The 17,438-nt window shown below is 41.7% G+C and overlaps 1 protein-coding gene across 1 annotated transcript in view; it reads left to right on the top strand.

The window, feature by feature from the left end:
- The window catches only part of LOC124798751 (venom dipeptidyl peptidase 4-like), a 329,107-nt gene that overhangs the window by 19,011 nt on the left and 292,658 nt on the right, over window positions 1-17,438 (top strand). The window contains exon 3 of the mRNA XM_047262278.1: window positions 8,335-8,420. Coding sequence (XP_047118234.1) covers window positions 8,335-8,420 — 86 coding nt within the window. The remainder of the gene's footprint in view (window positions 1-8,334; window positions 8,421-17,438) is intronic.

The raw sequence follows: 17,438 nt of genomic DNA, 5'->3' as shown, positions 1-17,438 counted from the left end.
ATGACAGCTTTCTGCTTGGAACGCACCTCAGTTATAGACGCTATTTTGAAGGCTACGTACAGCACCGCCACCTCTCGGAACTTTATGAAACAACTGGGGTCGAAGCGGAAGTATTCCACCTTGTCTCACAACAAATTCCGCACTTTTTCAACTGAAATATACCGAAAAAAAGTGTATTGCATTACTTATTGAACTCCCCTCGTTTTATTCACTCTTCCATCATGCAACAATTAAAGTTTTTTCTACAGCGTTATGTTCAGGAAGAAATGTGGTCGACATTTACTATTCAGGGAGAAATGTGGTCGACATTCAAGTGTTTATACAGGGTGTTCAACATAAAACCGGTATTCTCCATTCCTGACGATCCCTCTTCCCTCCCGACCCTTAAAGCTCTGATACCTGTGTTCCAGTTACACTCCCATCACCGCACACGACATCAGACTTGTCCTCCACTCCAAACGCAACACCGCCCCTGGTCACGATGGTGTTACCTTCCGCCATCTCAGGGGATCTCCCTCCCCCCCCCCCCCCCCGTCCTTCTTAGCTGCCCTTGCTACCCTGCACAACGTCCTCCTCTCCGCTGGCTTTTACCCTGACCTGTGGAAGACTTCCCATGTTCTGCTGTTCCCTAAACCCAAGAAACCCCCCTCTGACACCTCTTCCTATCGTCCCATCTGCCTCATCTCCGTGTTCAGTAAGATATTTGAGTACATCCTCTCCCACCATAATCATCGCCACCTTAACCAGCACCACCTCCTTCCCCTTACCCAGCGTGGCTTCTCAGCCGACGACCAGCTCCTAAACCTTACCAGTCTTCTTTCCCTCCAACTTAACTCCCCTTGCTCCCCTACCTTTTCTTCCCTTGGACTCCAGAACGCCTACGGCCGTGTCTGGCATCCAAGGCTTCTCTTCAAACTCCAGATCTATGCTCTCCATATCAACTTCGTCCAATTCGTTGCCTCCTTCCTCTCCCGTCATCCCCCTATGTCACTATCCACAATTCCAACTCTACCCCTCCACCAGCGTGCCCCTAGGCTCCGTCCTTTCCCCTCTCTATCTCCTGTACACCTCCCCCACCTGTTCATCTCCTCCAATTTGCTAATGACACCGCCTTCCTGGCCCTTTATCCTACCCTTCAACAGTCCCAATGTACCCTCCAAACCCACCTTGACCAGTTCACCACTTGATGCAACCAGTGGTTCCTTTCTATCAACCCCTCCAAGACCCAGGCAATCATCATAGGCTGCACCACCCACTCCTTGTATCTTCATGATTCCTATCTAACAATTTATGGTCGTCCTATCCTCCCCCACTCCTTCCCTAAGATACCTTGGTCTCACCCTTGACCGCCACCTCAACTGGACTCCTCATCTCCTTACAATCCAACACAAGGCCTACAACAGATTCTTCCTCCTGAACCTCCTGTCCAGCTGGACATGGGGATTGCATCCTTCCACCATCCTTCACACCTACAAATCCTTGATCTGCCCCATCCTTTGTTATGCCAGCGTCACTTGGATTTATGACCCTCCCAGATTCTATAAAGCCCTAAAAATCGTAGAACGCCATGCACTCCACCTCATCTTCCATATCTGCCTTCCATCCCCCATGTGCATCCTCTATGACCTCATCCTCTTCTCCCACCTTCTTCTTTTCCTTGAAAATATCTGCTCCCTGTATGTCGTCCACCAACTCAATATCCCCTACACCTTGGTGTCTGCCTTCTTCTCCACCCCCAGCACATTGCTGCGCCTGTACTGTTGTGTCCCATCCTCTCTCCATCTCCACACTCTCCACCTCCATTCCCGATGCAACTTCCAGCATCTACCCTTACCAGATGATGAACTTTATCCTGATCTACCCCTCATACCAACTGTAACCCCACCTTCCTCCCCCCTACCCCTCAGGGCTCTCCTTCCCTTCCTCTGACCGGTTTTCCCCCTCCTAACCCCATTTCTCTCTCGTCCCCCCACCTGTATCTCTGCACTCCCACCTTCCTTGGCTTCCCTCTTCATCTCCCGCCCCACCCATCTCCTGCCTCTTGGTGCATCTCCTGCTCCCCTTTTTCCTCTTCCTCCCACCCTACAACCCCCCACACTTCCTCCCATCTTTTTTCCTCCTCTCTGGCCTCTAGTTCCTCATCCGTATCAGTGGTTTTTATTCTTCGTGAGTGTTCTATCGTTTTCAGTGTTTTTTTAAGGGGGTAGGACGTCAAACGGGCGGAATTGGAGCAGGAGAGGCACCACAAGGCATTTTAATTTCCACTGTCTATACTTTTACAAATAAATCCATAAAACTACCCCTCTTAAGTGTCTCACTCTGTGTGATTTTTATACTGTGGTCGACTTTTAACTTGTGTTTGATTCCAGTGATTTTAAGTGTGAAGCGAATTGCCAGCTGCATACTTATAACTTAATGTCGACTTTTTAACTGTCCCCCAGTATGTGCCCCTGTATTAGTGTATATTTTAACTCCAATCATCTCAATTTCCTATGTTTTTATATCCCCCTTTTATCCCCATTTTTATGTGAGAGTTCCCATTTCATGTATTCTTGTAAAGCCTTTCGGCTGAAGGGTGGGGGACTGTGCCGCTGCCAGCTCTCCCCGGCCCATGTGGCACAGGGGCATGAAATTACAATAAAGAAAAATAAATAAATAAAACCGGTACACTTCACATACAGGTTAATCCTCTCTAGTCGAATTGCTTGTGAAGTAGCAACTCCACATTTTATCAGAAAGTTGAATTTACCTGGGTGTTCATGCATCAGTTACAATTATCTATTACCTATTAGTTCATAGTTACTTGAATCTTGGCGTTGAGGTGTACTGGTTATATGTAGAACGCCCTGTATTTGTTTTTGACACAATTGCAGTACCACTCTTTTAATTGCGATCAGTATTGCCATTAATTATGACCTTCAGAAACCATAAGTATACGCTATATGCGACTGCCCTCTATTGAAGATATATGTGTGGTATAGGGTCCAGTCACATTAATGTGACCACCGACTTTGTTCAATGTTAACGTGCAACATCAACTGTTCACATGCCACTGTGGTAAAGTATACTGTGCATGGCAAAATTATACTATTTAAAACTGGTGACAAGGCAACTGTTGTGCACCACAGGCCACAGATGACAGGGGTGAATGACAGCTGCAGAGATGTTTTCGAGCTATTAGACTGTTGAGCAACTGACAGCCCAGATGAACCAAGGAGTGACCAGCATTGTCTCCTCAACGACTGTTCAGCAAATGTTGCTCCAAATGAGCCACTGCAGAAGGCACCTGGTTCCTGGTTCATGCACCCATTCTGACTGCTGTTCATTGACGACGAAGGCTGAAATTTGCACGCCAATACCGCAACTTGACTTCCACTGAGTTGCGACTGGTGGCCTTTTCAGAGAAAACACGTTTTACACTCCATCGGACAGATGTCTGTTGGCGCATATGGCGTGAATCGTCTGAAAGCAACCATACTGAAACAATCATTAGAAGGTTCCAGGCTGCAGGAGAGAGCGTTATAATTTGTAGATCTCGTGGCATTCCATGGGTGATCTCGTCATACTGGAAAAATCAACACAGGTGTGCAGCTATCTTTGGGAACCATGTCCACCTTACATGCAGTCTGTTTTTCCTTAGCATGATGGCATGTATCAGCAGGACAATGCAACACGTCACACAGCTCACAGTGTACGTATGTGGCTCGAAGAGCACCAGGATGAGTTTACTGTGCTGTCCTGGTCACCAAACTCCCAGGATCAAAATCCAGTCGAGAATCCAAGGAATCACCTCGTCTGGCTGTTTGCACTGTGGATCCTCAACATAGAAACTTAGCGCAGCTGGCCACAGCACTGGAGTCGCCATGGCTCCACATACCTGTCAGTACCTTCCAGAACCTCTCTGACTCTCTTATTGCACGTCTCACTGTGTCCACACTGCAAAAGGCGATTATTCAGGCGTTTGACAAGTTGTCACATTTATATGACTGGAGAGTACAGGTCAAGAGTCAGAACCTAGCTATACAGATCCTCAGTGTATACCCATTTTAAGAGGTCTTTATGCATTTTATGTGATGTTGAGTTCTGCCACCACATACTTGTCAAGTTGAGCTGTAGATAGCCTCACATCTTCAGTTATATTACATCTTGTCAACGTGAGACAGAACACTCTCACCAGTAATGGCATGATTTCATACCCCACTATAGATCTTCGAACATGCCCTCCAGTCATGACACATCTCTATGGGAAACTGCCGATGACTGGTGCTCCAGTGGCCAATTGCTAATCTGGATTCAGCAATCAAGACAGGACAGTGTGTGACAGTTTCCAACGCACGTGGATATTCAGGAAGAATAACTTACGACTGTAAGACCAGCCCAATGCGGTCATAGATCTTGATAGGCTCCAGGGATGGGTTCATCGGTGAATGGACCAAATTATCCAAATACACCACTCGTCACTGAGGCCTTCATCACGTGGTCATCAGGGAAACCTTGAAGGAATCCTTTGCTCTGCTGGAGTAGCGAGTATCACACCATAATCAAGGTCAGCCCAGTCGCTCTGGGTATACTGTACTTTGATATACAATAGATGTAAGTGTTTTTAATATTCCCCTTGCGGTAGCAAGATCGGTCACAAAACCTATTTGTGATAGATTTTCTGAACTTTGCGCGGTTGCTGGTGAAGATACGTTCGTCCGTCGTATCTCGCCGTAGTTACCTGAAATCCACTGACCTGCGTTTTTCACAGCAGAAGTACTAGTCGTGAATTCACTAGACTAAGGATCTAGATGAATGGCTGTAACGGTGTAGAATAAAGTGAAGTCTGACGGGAGTTAGTGGTCGAATAAGAGGCGCACGTTCTTTGAAGGGATGTCGTTTTTAATTATAGTAATTTCCTTTGCGGTGGTTTATAAGATACTATCACGTAATTTCTTTTCATCCATCTCCACTCTAGGCAGATAACAATGGTGTTACACTCGCGTATCGTGCCAAAACAATGCCATTTACCTTTAACAAACTCTAAACAGTGCCACAATTTAATCGATAAGGCACATTCTATCGTGCTCAGCAGGTTCTACGCCCGACACGCAACTGCTCACCTCTACCATGCCTTCCCGACTTTCGCGTTGTTACCTTGACACGGGCTAGGGAAGTGCTTCACTGTGTTTTGGGCCAATCAGAGCCCTGCATCTTACTTGGATGATTTAACAGCATGTCGCCAGGGACGCTACTCAGGACGCTCTCTGAGACCCAGTTTATTTCCCCTCTCACATTCCAGTGGAAATATATTGCCCAACACTGCATAATCTTAGGTATCACTCACTGAGTATTTCTTTTTAATATAAGCACTATTTCATTTTTTATACCAGTAAGAACATGTAAATCTCGGGAAATTGGCTCATAATTAGATAATGCAAGTCTTACCGATAAAATAAATATATTGTTGGGTATTATGAGAATTTTGTGTTAGTGCTGGAGTAACGTCATCTTCACAAAAGTAGTAGACTGCCCAATTTCTCATTAATTGTTCAGCTGCCGGGTAGTTACAACTAAAGTGCAGCTATTCACAGAGGTTCAGTGTGAACTGTAATCTTCTTATGGCAGCGAAACTTGTTAGATATAATGTGTTAATGCAGAACCAGTTTACGCTGGAAAAAATTAGTTCCAGTTTTGGCAACCAGGTGCAAATCTGGCACTGTGAATGCAAGAAAGATATATACAATTGTTTCCAACTATATAATGGTTTAAGAACGGGACATGGGTAGAAAAGGTCGAACAAGTGACAAAGGAACGATGTTGCTTTAATTATTAACTGCAGTCTATGCTGTATAGCGCCAAATTTTCACCTGGTGGCCAAAATTGGAACTAATTTGTTTTCCGGCGTAAATTGGTTCCGCATTAATACATTAGCATATCTACCAAGTTTCGCTGCCATATGATAATTGCAGCCCACACTGGACCTCCGTGAGTAGATGCACCTTAATTATAGCCACCTGATACTGCAATATTTTGTTCACTTTCTTTTACCTTTTCTCACACGAGTATCTGAAGTGTATCAGTTTTCTACCATTTGACACATAATTCAGATATTGAGTACAAATAATGTTTAACAGTTCTCATTTTAAACAAAGGAAATATTTTAATGTATTAGATGTCTCATTTTTTGATGCAGATTTCTGCTTTTTTATCTCTTTACTGCATTTAGTTGAATCACGAACCGCAAATTCGCAAGTAGAAGGTACACATTGTCTGAATATAAATTCATCTAAACTACACACATCAAAAAAAGTTTTGCAGCACCCCGGTTCCCAGAACCTGAAGACAGACGTTGACTGTGGATATTGTGTCACACACATGGGCCCTTTGACTGTTAAGAGATGTCATTAAACCCGCCCAAAGATGTAAACAACCAAGCACTCGCAGCGCCTATAAGACGGAGGGGATCCGACAGCCGATCATTTCCAGACAATTCAACAGAAAGGAGGTACACAGCTCGTGTTGTCCGTATTTCAACCATGTCTAGACGGTCAATACTATGGTTCGATAGTGCCCGCATTGTTACTTTGTGCCAGGAAGAGCTATCAACAAGGGAAGTGTCCAGTCGTCTCGGAGTGAACCCAAGCGATGTTGTTCGGACGTGGAGGAGATACAGAGAGACTGGAACAGTCGATGACATGCCTCGCTCAGGTCGCCCAAGTGCTACTACTGCAGTGGATGACCGCTACCTACGAATTACAGCTCGGAGGAACCCTGACAGCAACGCCACCATGTTGAATAACGCTTTTCGTGCAGCCACAGGACGTCCTGTTACAAATCAAACTGTGCACAGTAGACTGCATGATGCGCTACTTCATTCCCGACGTCCATGGCGAGGTCGATCTTTGCAACCACGACACCATGCAGCGCGGTACAGATGGGTCCAAGAACATGTCGAATGGACCGCACAGGATTGGCATCACGTTCTCTTCATCGATGAGTGTCGCATATGCAGACAATCGTCGGAGACGTGTTAGGAGGCAACGCTGTCAGGATGAACGCCTTAGACACATTGGCCAGCGAGTGCAGCAAGGTGGAGGTTCCCTGCCGTTTTATGGTGCCTTTATGTGGGGCCGACGTACGCCCCTAGTGGTCATGGAAGGCGCCGTAACGGCTGTACAATGCGTGAATGCCATCCTCCGACCGATAGTGCATATTGGCGAGGCATTCGTCTTCATGGACAACAATTCGTGCCCCCATCATGCACATATTGTGAATGACTTCCTTCAGGATAACGACAATACTCGACTAGAGTGGCCAGCATGTTCTCCAGACATGAACCCTATGGAACATGCCTGGGATATCTTTTATTATAGGTTATCTGTCTTGAGCTTACTACATTGTAATTAAAAAGAATTACACCAGACACGTTTCGCTTTTATTTATAAAGAATCTTCTGTGGCATTGGTGTTTCTTTATGTAGTCTGCACCTTCCCTTCTTGCTAGCAGTGGCTGGTCTCGACGGGCTTCATTTCCCATCTGCAGTTTTTGGCATTTTGCGTTATTTCCTGCGCTGCGCTATTTATAATTGACTTTCTTAACTGTCTTTCATTCATTACTGTTACAATGTTTATGCCTATTCGTTTGTCTTTTGGAAAACAAATGAATAGGCATAAACATTGTAACAGTAATGAATGAAAGACAGTTAAGAAAGTCAATTATAAATAGTGCAGCGCAGGAAATATCGAAAAATGCCAAATTTATGTCTAGGCCTATATTTTGTTTGCAAATGAAATAGTAATCCTTAGCTCCTCGCCATTGTAAATGAGTTTTTACTCAATTTGGTTCATGAAAAAATTCTATATTTTCTTTATTTCACATTGCATTCTGAGTAAGTCTTTTCGGAAAACCTTAAAGATACGTAAAAGGTTGGAGATTGGATACCTTGTGGTGCTGTCAGCATCGATACCTTTGTTGCTATGTTATCGAGGCAACCACACAACTTTAGGTATTGATAGAGATGCCAAATATTGTAAAATAAAATTGCATCACATAAAACAAATAAAATCTAGTGTTCTTTCCTATCGCAAGTTTCATTATTAACACACTCACTCTCGTAGTCGCTTTTTAAGAATAATATAAATATTTGCATCTCTTGCAAAGAAAACTAAAGATCAACAGCAGACTAACTGCGAGATTAGAGCTTTTGGTTTTGTTTTCAACGACCAAGTCTATGGGAACACGTTAGTGGAAAATTGGTAAATGTGACATGAGCGAAACACTGTGAAAGGAAACGTCTCCTTCTAACCGGCCAAACACGTACACAATTAATTACTGGATTGTCGTCTGTTGCAGGTACGGTGATCCTCCTCGAACGGGAAGGACAGCTATTTTCTATGGATTTCGAAGCGGATACAAATAAAGTGTTGGTGCCGAAGGAGGCAAGTATTAGAAGAGACGTTCCTCGTAGAAAGGAAGGTTGTGTAATGTGATGCCAGAAGTAGAGCTCTGTGCATGCAAAGCAAGTGTTCATATCTGCAAAAAAATGTTAAGGTTTTATAGTTTTTAGGTAATTACACGGTCGTTGTGAAGCCGACCCACCTCTAACTTTATTAAGTAAAGTAGTCACACACTGTGCAACATTATGAAAGTGGAAAATCATGGTAAGTGCGGTATATGAAGTGGGAGGCAATTTATAACAGAATTTAAGTGTGACGCTAGATGAATGGTGACTGTGTCCTTCTTCCTCTGAAATACCGCGTGGTTCGTAAGAATACCTAATATTATACGTAGAAGCTTTTTATGTATATATAAATATCAGTCTGATATTATGAAGTAACCATGTAAACTGAGGAAAGATGGTTTAATAGCAGCGTGGAATGATATACCAACAATAATTGAGGCAGAAACAAACATATCCTATACAATGGGTTATTCATTGCTGCATCCTCCACTATTACTTGTTTATCTGTAGACGAATTATTGGCTCAGGTTCGTGGATTCATGGGATCAGTAACAACAAACACTAAAGATTGAGACCCAGAAGCTTTCAGTCCTGAGCTACATAGGTTCTAAGCGAGGATAAGTAAAACTTTTTAAAAAAAAGAGAACCTGGAAACTATGTTGAACAATACAGTTTCAAACTTCCTGGCAGATTAAAACTGTGTGCCCGACCGAGACTCGAACTCGAGTTCGAGTCTCGGCCCGGCACACAGTTTTAATCCGCCAGGAAGTTTCATATCAGCGCACACTCCGCTGCAGAGTGAAAATCTCATTCTGGAAGCACAGTTTCAGTTATAAAAGGAAACAGTCGAAACATAGTGACAAAAGATACCTAAATTTCATCTAAGAAATGTCTCTAGATTCACTCAGGTCAAGAGTTGGAAGTGACTGACTCTGTGCAGAGTCGATATCGTACGTCCTCGAAACAAATATATTTCAAGAAACTTTATTTTCGTCACTAATGTGTAACTGATTTCCATCTTCCTAATCTATGAGGATAGAGAGAATCGTATTAGGAAAGTCGACTTTCACATAAAACAGTGTACGAGGTGTGACGATAAAGTAATCAGACTGATCTTCTGTGCAAGATGTGGTAATCCTGCAGGCTTGCGTAGGCACAATATCTTTGACCTTGGTCTATAAGCTGCTTCTAGTCCAAACGGCGCATCGATGCAACTGCTCAGTCGTGAGTTGTGCTGTAATAAGTTAACTCTTGTTTGTGTCTCGGAAATGGAACCGCATAATATGGGGCAACAGTATCCATTTCTTTTTTAGTTAAATTGGGTGAAAACGCGACGACAACTTACGTCAAGCTTCAGAAGGCTTTTGGAGAGGAGGTTATGTCAAGAGTTCCAGTTTTTCGTTAGAAAAAAATGTTTAGTGAAGGCAGAATGAATATTGAAGATGAAGACCGCAGTGGACGACCATCAACCTCACAGACGGATGTCAACTTGGCCAGGGTGAACTCGTACGATCTGATCGAAGATTATCCATGAAAATGATTGCAGAAGAACTGAACATCAATCGAGAAACGGTTCATCTAATAATAACTGAAGATCTTGGTATGAGAAAGATTTGTGCAAAAATGGTCCCGAAAAATCTCTCACCACTGCTCTGTCAGTACAGCAATTTTTAACCTCAAAACAAATTTCAGTACTACCACAGCCACCTTATTCACCAGATATCGCTCTGTGCGACTTTTTTCTATTTCCAAGAGTCAAAACGGCGCTCAAGGGACACCATTTTCAAACAAGATGTCCAAAAAGCTGTGATGAGGGTCAAGGAGCATATTACAGAAGATGAGTTCCAGAGACGTTACCATCAATGGCAGAAGTGCTGGAAAAAGTGTGTGCAATCAGAAGGGAACTACTTTGAAGGAGACAACACTAAACTTGACTAAAACGGTAAGCAACATTTTTTTTCACATCAGTCTCATTTTTTTGCACATCAGACTTTATTGTCGCACCTTGTATGCGCTCAGGTGTGATAGTCGTAGGCATGAATTAATATCGACATCTGCCTGAAATAGTAGGGCCATATGAAATGGGTCCTGCAAACTGCGCTCAACTGACTGACGAGGACATATTTATAATTTTGTATTGTGTATGTCAGAAAGATCTGTACCAGATGACCTTACCGACAGTCAAATCACTCCCCGTACGGTCACGTGAATTTAATTACGGGTAACAAGTTTGCGTGGCCATCCTCTGCAGCAAGCAAAGAAATACTAGTCTTGTAAATAAAATCGCCTTTTCTTGCTGGAACTTAATTTATTTTTCCCTGACGTGTTTCACCTTTTTCTTGCTCTAAGGCGCTATCAGTCGGATCTATAACGATACTTTTTGTCATTTTTAGATTATCGAACAGTTCACGTCGCAAATTTTTATGTAAATAAGTAGTTACTTACGGTTTGCTGTGTTCTGAGTTTCCTCTCATCTGGTATGGAGATCGCACTATCTCCGACAAATGAAGTAGCAGTGCGACCTCCACACCAGATGAGAGGAATTACTCGTGCTGCGCAACGGATTACTTAATGAAACAAATTTAGTAAACATGAGCGGTCCTAGCATATGTGGAACTTGGGTGCTGTATCTCACAAGATGATAGAAATAGGGGGGGGGCATCAAACTACTCAGTGAGACAATGGTCACTGTAAACCCTATTTATTACAGTTTGCGGTAGACTTCAAGTAAAACACGACTGCACAAAAACAGAAAACTGTTACGTGGGCGAGTATTAACATAGGTTATAACTGAATTACAATGTTAGGACATTGGCAAAGATCAGATAATGAATCTGAGTGGAAAACATTGATGTCAACACAATATTTCTGGAAACAATTAAGTTCGCGGAAGTCACACAGTGATTACCGAATGTTAATCGGGGACGAAAGAAAGAATTACAGACAGAATCAAGCGTGCACCCACCATCTTGATTGAGCACATGTTGAGCTCAGGATTACTGATAAATGTACATGAATTAAAATGTGAAGGACCAACTGTCAGTCTGAAATTCTGGCGTACTTTGTATGGCTCGCTTTACGAACACTCCAGTTACTCACCATACTTGGCATTGCCCTTGCCCACGAGTGGTGGCTTTAATAAATGAAACATTGTGAGTCATATTGTCTGCACCAAAGGCTGCTCTCCCTCAGAGCCTGGAACCAAAGTCCCTCTCTCGGTAGAAGTGTTCCCTTGAGAGTCTCGGATGGCAGTGATTTCTACAGAGCGCCTCCTGCAACAAGCAGAATGTTTACTATATGCTATAAGGGTGATCCTTCTGTATGATTTTGATCAACAATAACCGTGATTCTTTTGAGCGCCGCATAGTCAAATCAATTCTTGGTTGACGTAGTGACAAGCCATGGAGGAATGAGGCTGCAAAAAATAGCTGTGCCCTGCGGCGGGGTGTCTACCCCCACCCCTCACTATGTGTGCAACGGAAGTGAGTGCAATCTTGCCAACCGTAGCGGAATTCCGCTACGCGTATTGGAGTTTTTTTGGCCTTCGTGGCGTAGCGGCGCAGTTCTGAAATTGTTAAAAATGTAGCGGAATTCAACTTTCTTTGGCGAAATGTTAAACCCTGGTAAATTTTCACTGCCAAGTACAAAACATGTAACATATGCACGGGACTGCAGATACCGAACAGTCTTTCTCCATGATGACAGACATTAAAACTAAAAGACTTATTAAGCTACTCACAGAAACGTTATGTGACTTGTTGAAAGTATGATTAGACATCCAAAACAAGAACCGTTATTGATCATTATTATCTTTCGTACACAATTACGGAAGAACATTTCCGTAAGATTGAAAAATGTATCAATTATTATCTGAGAACTGAATGTGATCAAAATATTGCTGCATCAACAAATTCATACATTTCACTGTGATTTTAATAAACATTGAACCGTTTCACACATAAGATGTTAAAAAAATGTTGTGTATTAATTCCTTACGCCGTAGCAAGTTCAGATTCCATATAAAGAGGAAAATTACCTGTCGCATCAAACTACAATTACTATATTAATAGCAACTATTTGAATGAAGCACGATATTCAGGTCCATCACTGTACACTGTCGTCCTAGCTGTCGCTGATCGTTAAATGCCCCAGTTGGAAAGATGTGGAATATATTTGTTTATAGCTTAAATTATTTTTTAGCCTGTATAACGTCAGGAATTCTGTAGACTATATCATAAATTACATGAACACTTGCAGTTATGCGAAAACAGTTAAAACTACTCTACAAAATATTTGGAATGAAAGTGAGTTCTCAGACCTTTTCGGACAGGCAAAGTAAATGAGCTCAATTGACATAAGTGTTCCAAGAACGACTGGAAGGCAAACCCAGTGCAGCAAAGTACCAGGAAAAACTGCTGAAATATATTATCGTCGAAATGTATTTTACCCTTTTATTGAACATGTGATCACAGAACTTGATGCTCGTTCTAAAGCACATGAAGAAAAAATCGAAGGAAATCAGATGCTTCTGCCTGAGAAAACCAATAATGACTCCAGAACAAAAGAAAATCTTAAGAAGATAGCGCAAATATTTCTTGGTGAGAATGTAGGCACAATAATTCTGAGTGAATACGAGATATGGCACAATCATTGGAAATCTGTAGAGGAAAAACCTGTCACTGCAATAGAAGTTATTGATCAGTGTGATGAACTGTTTTTCCCTTCGATAAAAAAAAGCTTCTTATCATATTTGCCACACACCCAGTGTCAACGGCGACCCCTGAAAGATGTTTCTCGATTATGAAGAGGCTAAAAACTTACATAAGGAATAAAATGGGAGGTGAAAAACTTACTGGTCTTGCTCTAATGAGTGTTCATCGTGATCTGGCGGTGCAACTAGATTGTGAAGAAATTATTAGTACGTTAGCAGCAAGACGTAAAAGGCTAAATATAATACTTTGAAGTAATTAATGTTTATTTTTAAATTAACTTACGACCTGAAGTTACAGCAAAATGCCAAAGTGCCACAATTTAAATACAAAGGCTAATATAATAATATTATTGCTTAATATAAATAATTAATAATGATATTCAAAAATATATAATTACCTCCAATGTTAGCTTACAATTAGTTGCTTTTTCACAAATAAATACCTCAACAGCTACAATACATATGTCTTATTTAAAGTGTTTCTCTACTGTTTTACCCACATGTAATATGAATGCTAACGTATTTGTGGGTTTCTTAATTTCTGCTTGATTGACTCTATTGGCGTTAACAGCAAAACCTTTTTTATGTGGTGGGCGAAGACAGGTTTACCTTCCTAAATGATAGTGTTGGACCGCCCCCCCCCCCCCCCCCCTCACCCATGCAAAAGCTGTAGGTACGTTCCTGGGCTTCCTCCATGGCGCAAGGCACTGTGGTACCGCACTTGCCATGGTTGTTAGCTCTTGATGCGCCTCCCTAGTGCCAGCGGACTCTCCACTGTCAAACACAGTACACAATAACTTACTGTCATTTAGGACGTCAACACAGATGGCACCTCTTTGGCCTCTACGACAGCATTTAGCCCGCCCAAAGTACGCTGGTCCCAATTTCTACCTGTCTTCTTCCACTGTTGTAGAGACTTTCGCTAATGGCTAAACACTGATTCGCTCTCCCCTGTTTCTGCTGGGCTCTGCTTTACATGCAGTCAATAGGGTTTCCAACTACACATTTCAACAAAGCTCCAGAATAAGAAACAACAGTGGCTGCTGCTGCATAAGAGCACAAGAGCTCATGAACACCCCAATTTTTGACACCTTGTGGATTTTTTTTGTTATTTTTCTATGAATGACGTTAAACTTAATTCAGATGCAGTAATCTGAAAAACACGGTACTGAATTTACCCCACTATGCTACATCGCTACTCCTTTAGACTTCGTGAAACTTGACATCAGGGTCGTGATCACATCGTCAGTTGTGCACGTTTTAAGGAGCTTTTGCGCATGCGCAACTGGCGTGACGTAATTGCCTGACATTTCAAATACATACGGATTTGACAAACAACGTGCATGGTTCAGTCCTTGCACAGCTAGCCTTTACCACTCAACTACTAGTTTACCTCAGTGTCATCAGGTGGCAGCACGCTGCAGCATACTTGTATCCCTATTCACTTGGCATAAATCCCGATGGACGGCAGCACATTTCCCAGATATGCCGATTCACTCACAATGTAATACAATTAGTTCGGATATCAGAACATGCTATAGTTATACCGACAGAAAAACCTATTCCGTTGGTTTCTGAATGAGTTGTAGTATATCAAGTTTTGAATTTTATATTAGGCTAATCCAGCTGGGTCGCTGAGAACCGTAAAACACATCATCGTCGATTGTGAGACTGTAGCATTTATTCATGCTTCTGAAATCTGTTGATTTTATGGTGAGTCAGGTTTATCTGTGCTGTAGGCTTACACTGTATAAAAGACATTCACAGGAAGCTGTCTCACTGGTTCGTATGATATTCACTTAAATGTGGGATCCATGACGGTGTGCTTTTTGTCCTTATGGTTCTCGGCGCCTCATTTGTATTCTAGTCAGGTGGCCATGCTGGTAGAAATTAATACCTGAATTTAATCATTTCCACAAACGGCAGTTCGTTTGGAATTGGTTGTTTACTATGCTGGAATCAGCTTTCCGTGTGCAGTGCCAACATGAATTCTGTTCAATATGTTTTAAGTGCTAACAGAAAAGAAAATTACCAGGATAAGTTACTCGCTAAGGAACTAAGGATTCCCAGACGAGATCCGTTGACTCAGGAAATGTCGCAATCAAATAAGTGCGTGTACATGCGAACATGCAACAAAAAACATAAAATAAGCTAACTTGGTGTGTACGTGCAACATAAGAATGTTCCAGAAGTTAATGCGTGTAGTATTACACATGTTAAGGATCTTGTACATTAGTCACAAAAAAAAGAACTCCCCTTACGCAAAAATGCGAAACGGGGAGTAGTGAAAGCTTTAACATTACTTTGTTCTTGCCCTAAACTGTACTTAATTGTGTACACAAACAACAAAATTCCACAAAAACTATTACTTCTTTTTCAGACAAGTTATGCATGTTATTATTATTATTATTATTATCATTATTACTGTTATTATTAATATTATTGCTCTTATTGCCAATGGCTGTAGTTGTATAAACTTTTTGGCAAGCATAACTGTTATACAGCTGATGCTATTCATTGCACATTCCCAAGTCTATCTGAATCTAAAAGTTTGTGAACACCCGGAATGTATATTCACGAGCCGCCACTGGAGATTAATAAGGATATTTAGTAGTTAGATATGACAATCTCTGACATTAACTTTAACCATAATTGTACCCTTATTTCTAACCAGGAATTAATTTAGATTGGCTGGTTTTATCAGTATAATGAAGGCTGGTTATGGTATGTGACGATTTTGACAAAACTATCCAGAGTATCGAATGTAACAACAAGTTTACTCTTACCAGCCACAATTTATTTTCACAATGCATTTTGGAAGTGTAAATCTACGTCATCAGGCGAATTTATGTGGTTTCAAACGCCATGTGAGTGGCGTGTTATGACTTTGGGGTGCCGTGTATCACTGTCTAGTAGGAGGCAACAAAAAGAAACAGTATTGCAGTACATGGTATGTAGCTTTATCGTGGTCTTTGACAGAAATGATTAACGAAAATATAAAAGTAAAAGTAAAAATGCTTCCTGTTATCACAGGCTCCTACTTCTGTTGTGATGCAACACTTTCTCCATCATATTTTGTAACACGACATGAAAAGGAGCTTGTGATCACTGGAAGTGTTTTTACTTTCACATTTATATTTTCGTTCATCCTCTCGGTCAAAGACTTTCACAAAATTATGAACCATGTACTGAAATAGTATTTTCTTTTGTTCTCTTCCACTACACAGTGCCCCAGATTATTCCATAGTCGTAACACAACATACACACGTCATTTTAATTCACATAAATCCACCTGATGGTGGAGGTTGAAAACATCGAAACGTGACGTGGAAATAAATAAAGTGTATATTAACAGTCACAGTAAAGCCTCACTAAAAATGTTCTCATTTAAAGACAACCAGAATATTCTAGAATGGTCAAATGTCCTTTTTTGTGTAAGGTGTAACAACAGAAACCAGGACAAATATGACTCACAAATGCCACATTCTAATCATGCAAATTTTGTAAGTAAAAAACTTTGAGCAGCGCGGGATCAGCCGAGCGGTCTCAGGCGCTGCAGTCATGGACTGTGCGGCTGGTCCCGGCGGTGGCTCGAGTCCTCCCTCGGGCACGGGTGTGTGTGTTTGTCCTTAGGATAATTTAGGCTAAGTAGTGTGTAAGCTTAGGGACTGATGACCTTAGCAGTTGTCCCATAAGATTTCACACACATTTGAACATTTTTGAAATAACTTTGAAACTATAACATTAAGTAGAACATAGGAATTCAAGAAGAAAAACAAGTCATTGTGTGGTAAGGGAAATTCGAAACTCAGAGCTTATATTTAAGATGTTTCATATTTGCTTAATCCAAAATTTTCTGACATACAATCTACGGTTTACATGAAAACAGTAGGAACGTTTTTTTACTGACGACGTACTTATTTACAAGTTTACTCATAACGGAGAGCAACTGCTGCCATTGTGCCACATGTTCAAAAATTGGATCCATTTTCTATCGTGGTTTATGCACACAGGGTGAGTCATTTCTGTTGAGATGTCAAAATATCTTGTAATCTACATAGTCCACAGGACAACAGCTCAGGCCAAATGCGCATTAGTGGCAGTGACTCAATGTTGCCACCGTTAACAATCTTCTAGGTACCTGTGTTATGAGTGAAACGGAGGACCACTCCATTAAAAAAAATGGTATCTCCATAAATTTATCTAACCGAAAGAATAAAATGGGAGTAGAATTAAAATAATCACATCAAGACAGTTGTAAATAAGATATGAAGTAATCAGAGA

Source organism: Schistocerca piceifrons, chromosome 5 (genome assembly GCF_021461385.2).
Source record: "Schistocerca piceifrons isolate TAMUIC-IGC-003096 chromosome 5, iqSchPice1.1, whole genome shotgun sequence".
In the NCBI taxonomy this organism is placed as follows: domain Eukaryota; kingdom Metazoa; phylum Arthropoda; class Insecta; order Orthoptera; family Acrididae; genus Schistocerca; species Schistocerca piceifrons.
This window is presented reverse-complemented; position numbering and strand designations above follow the sequence as displayed.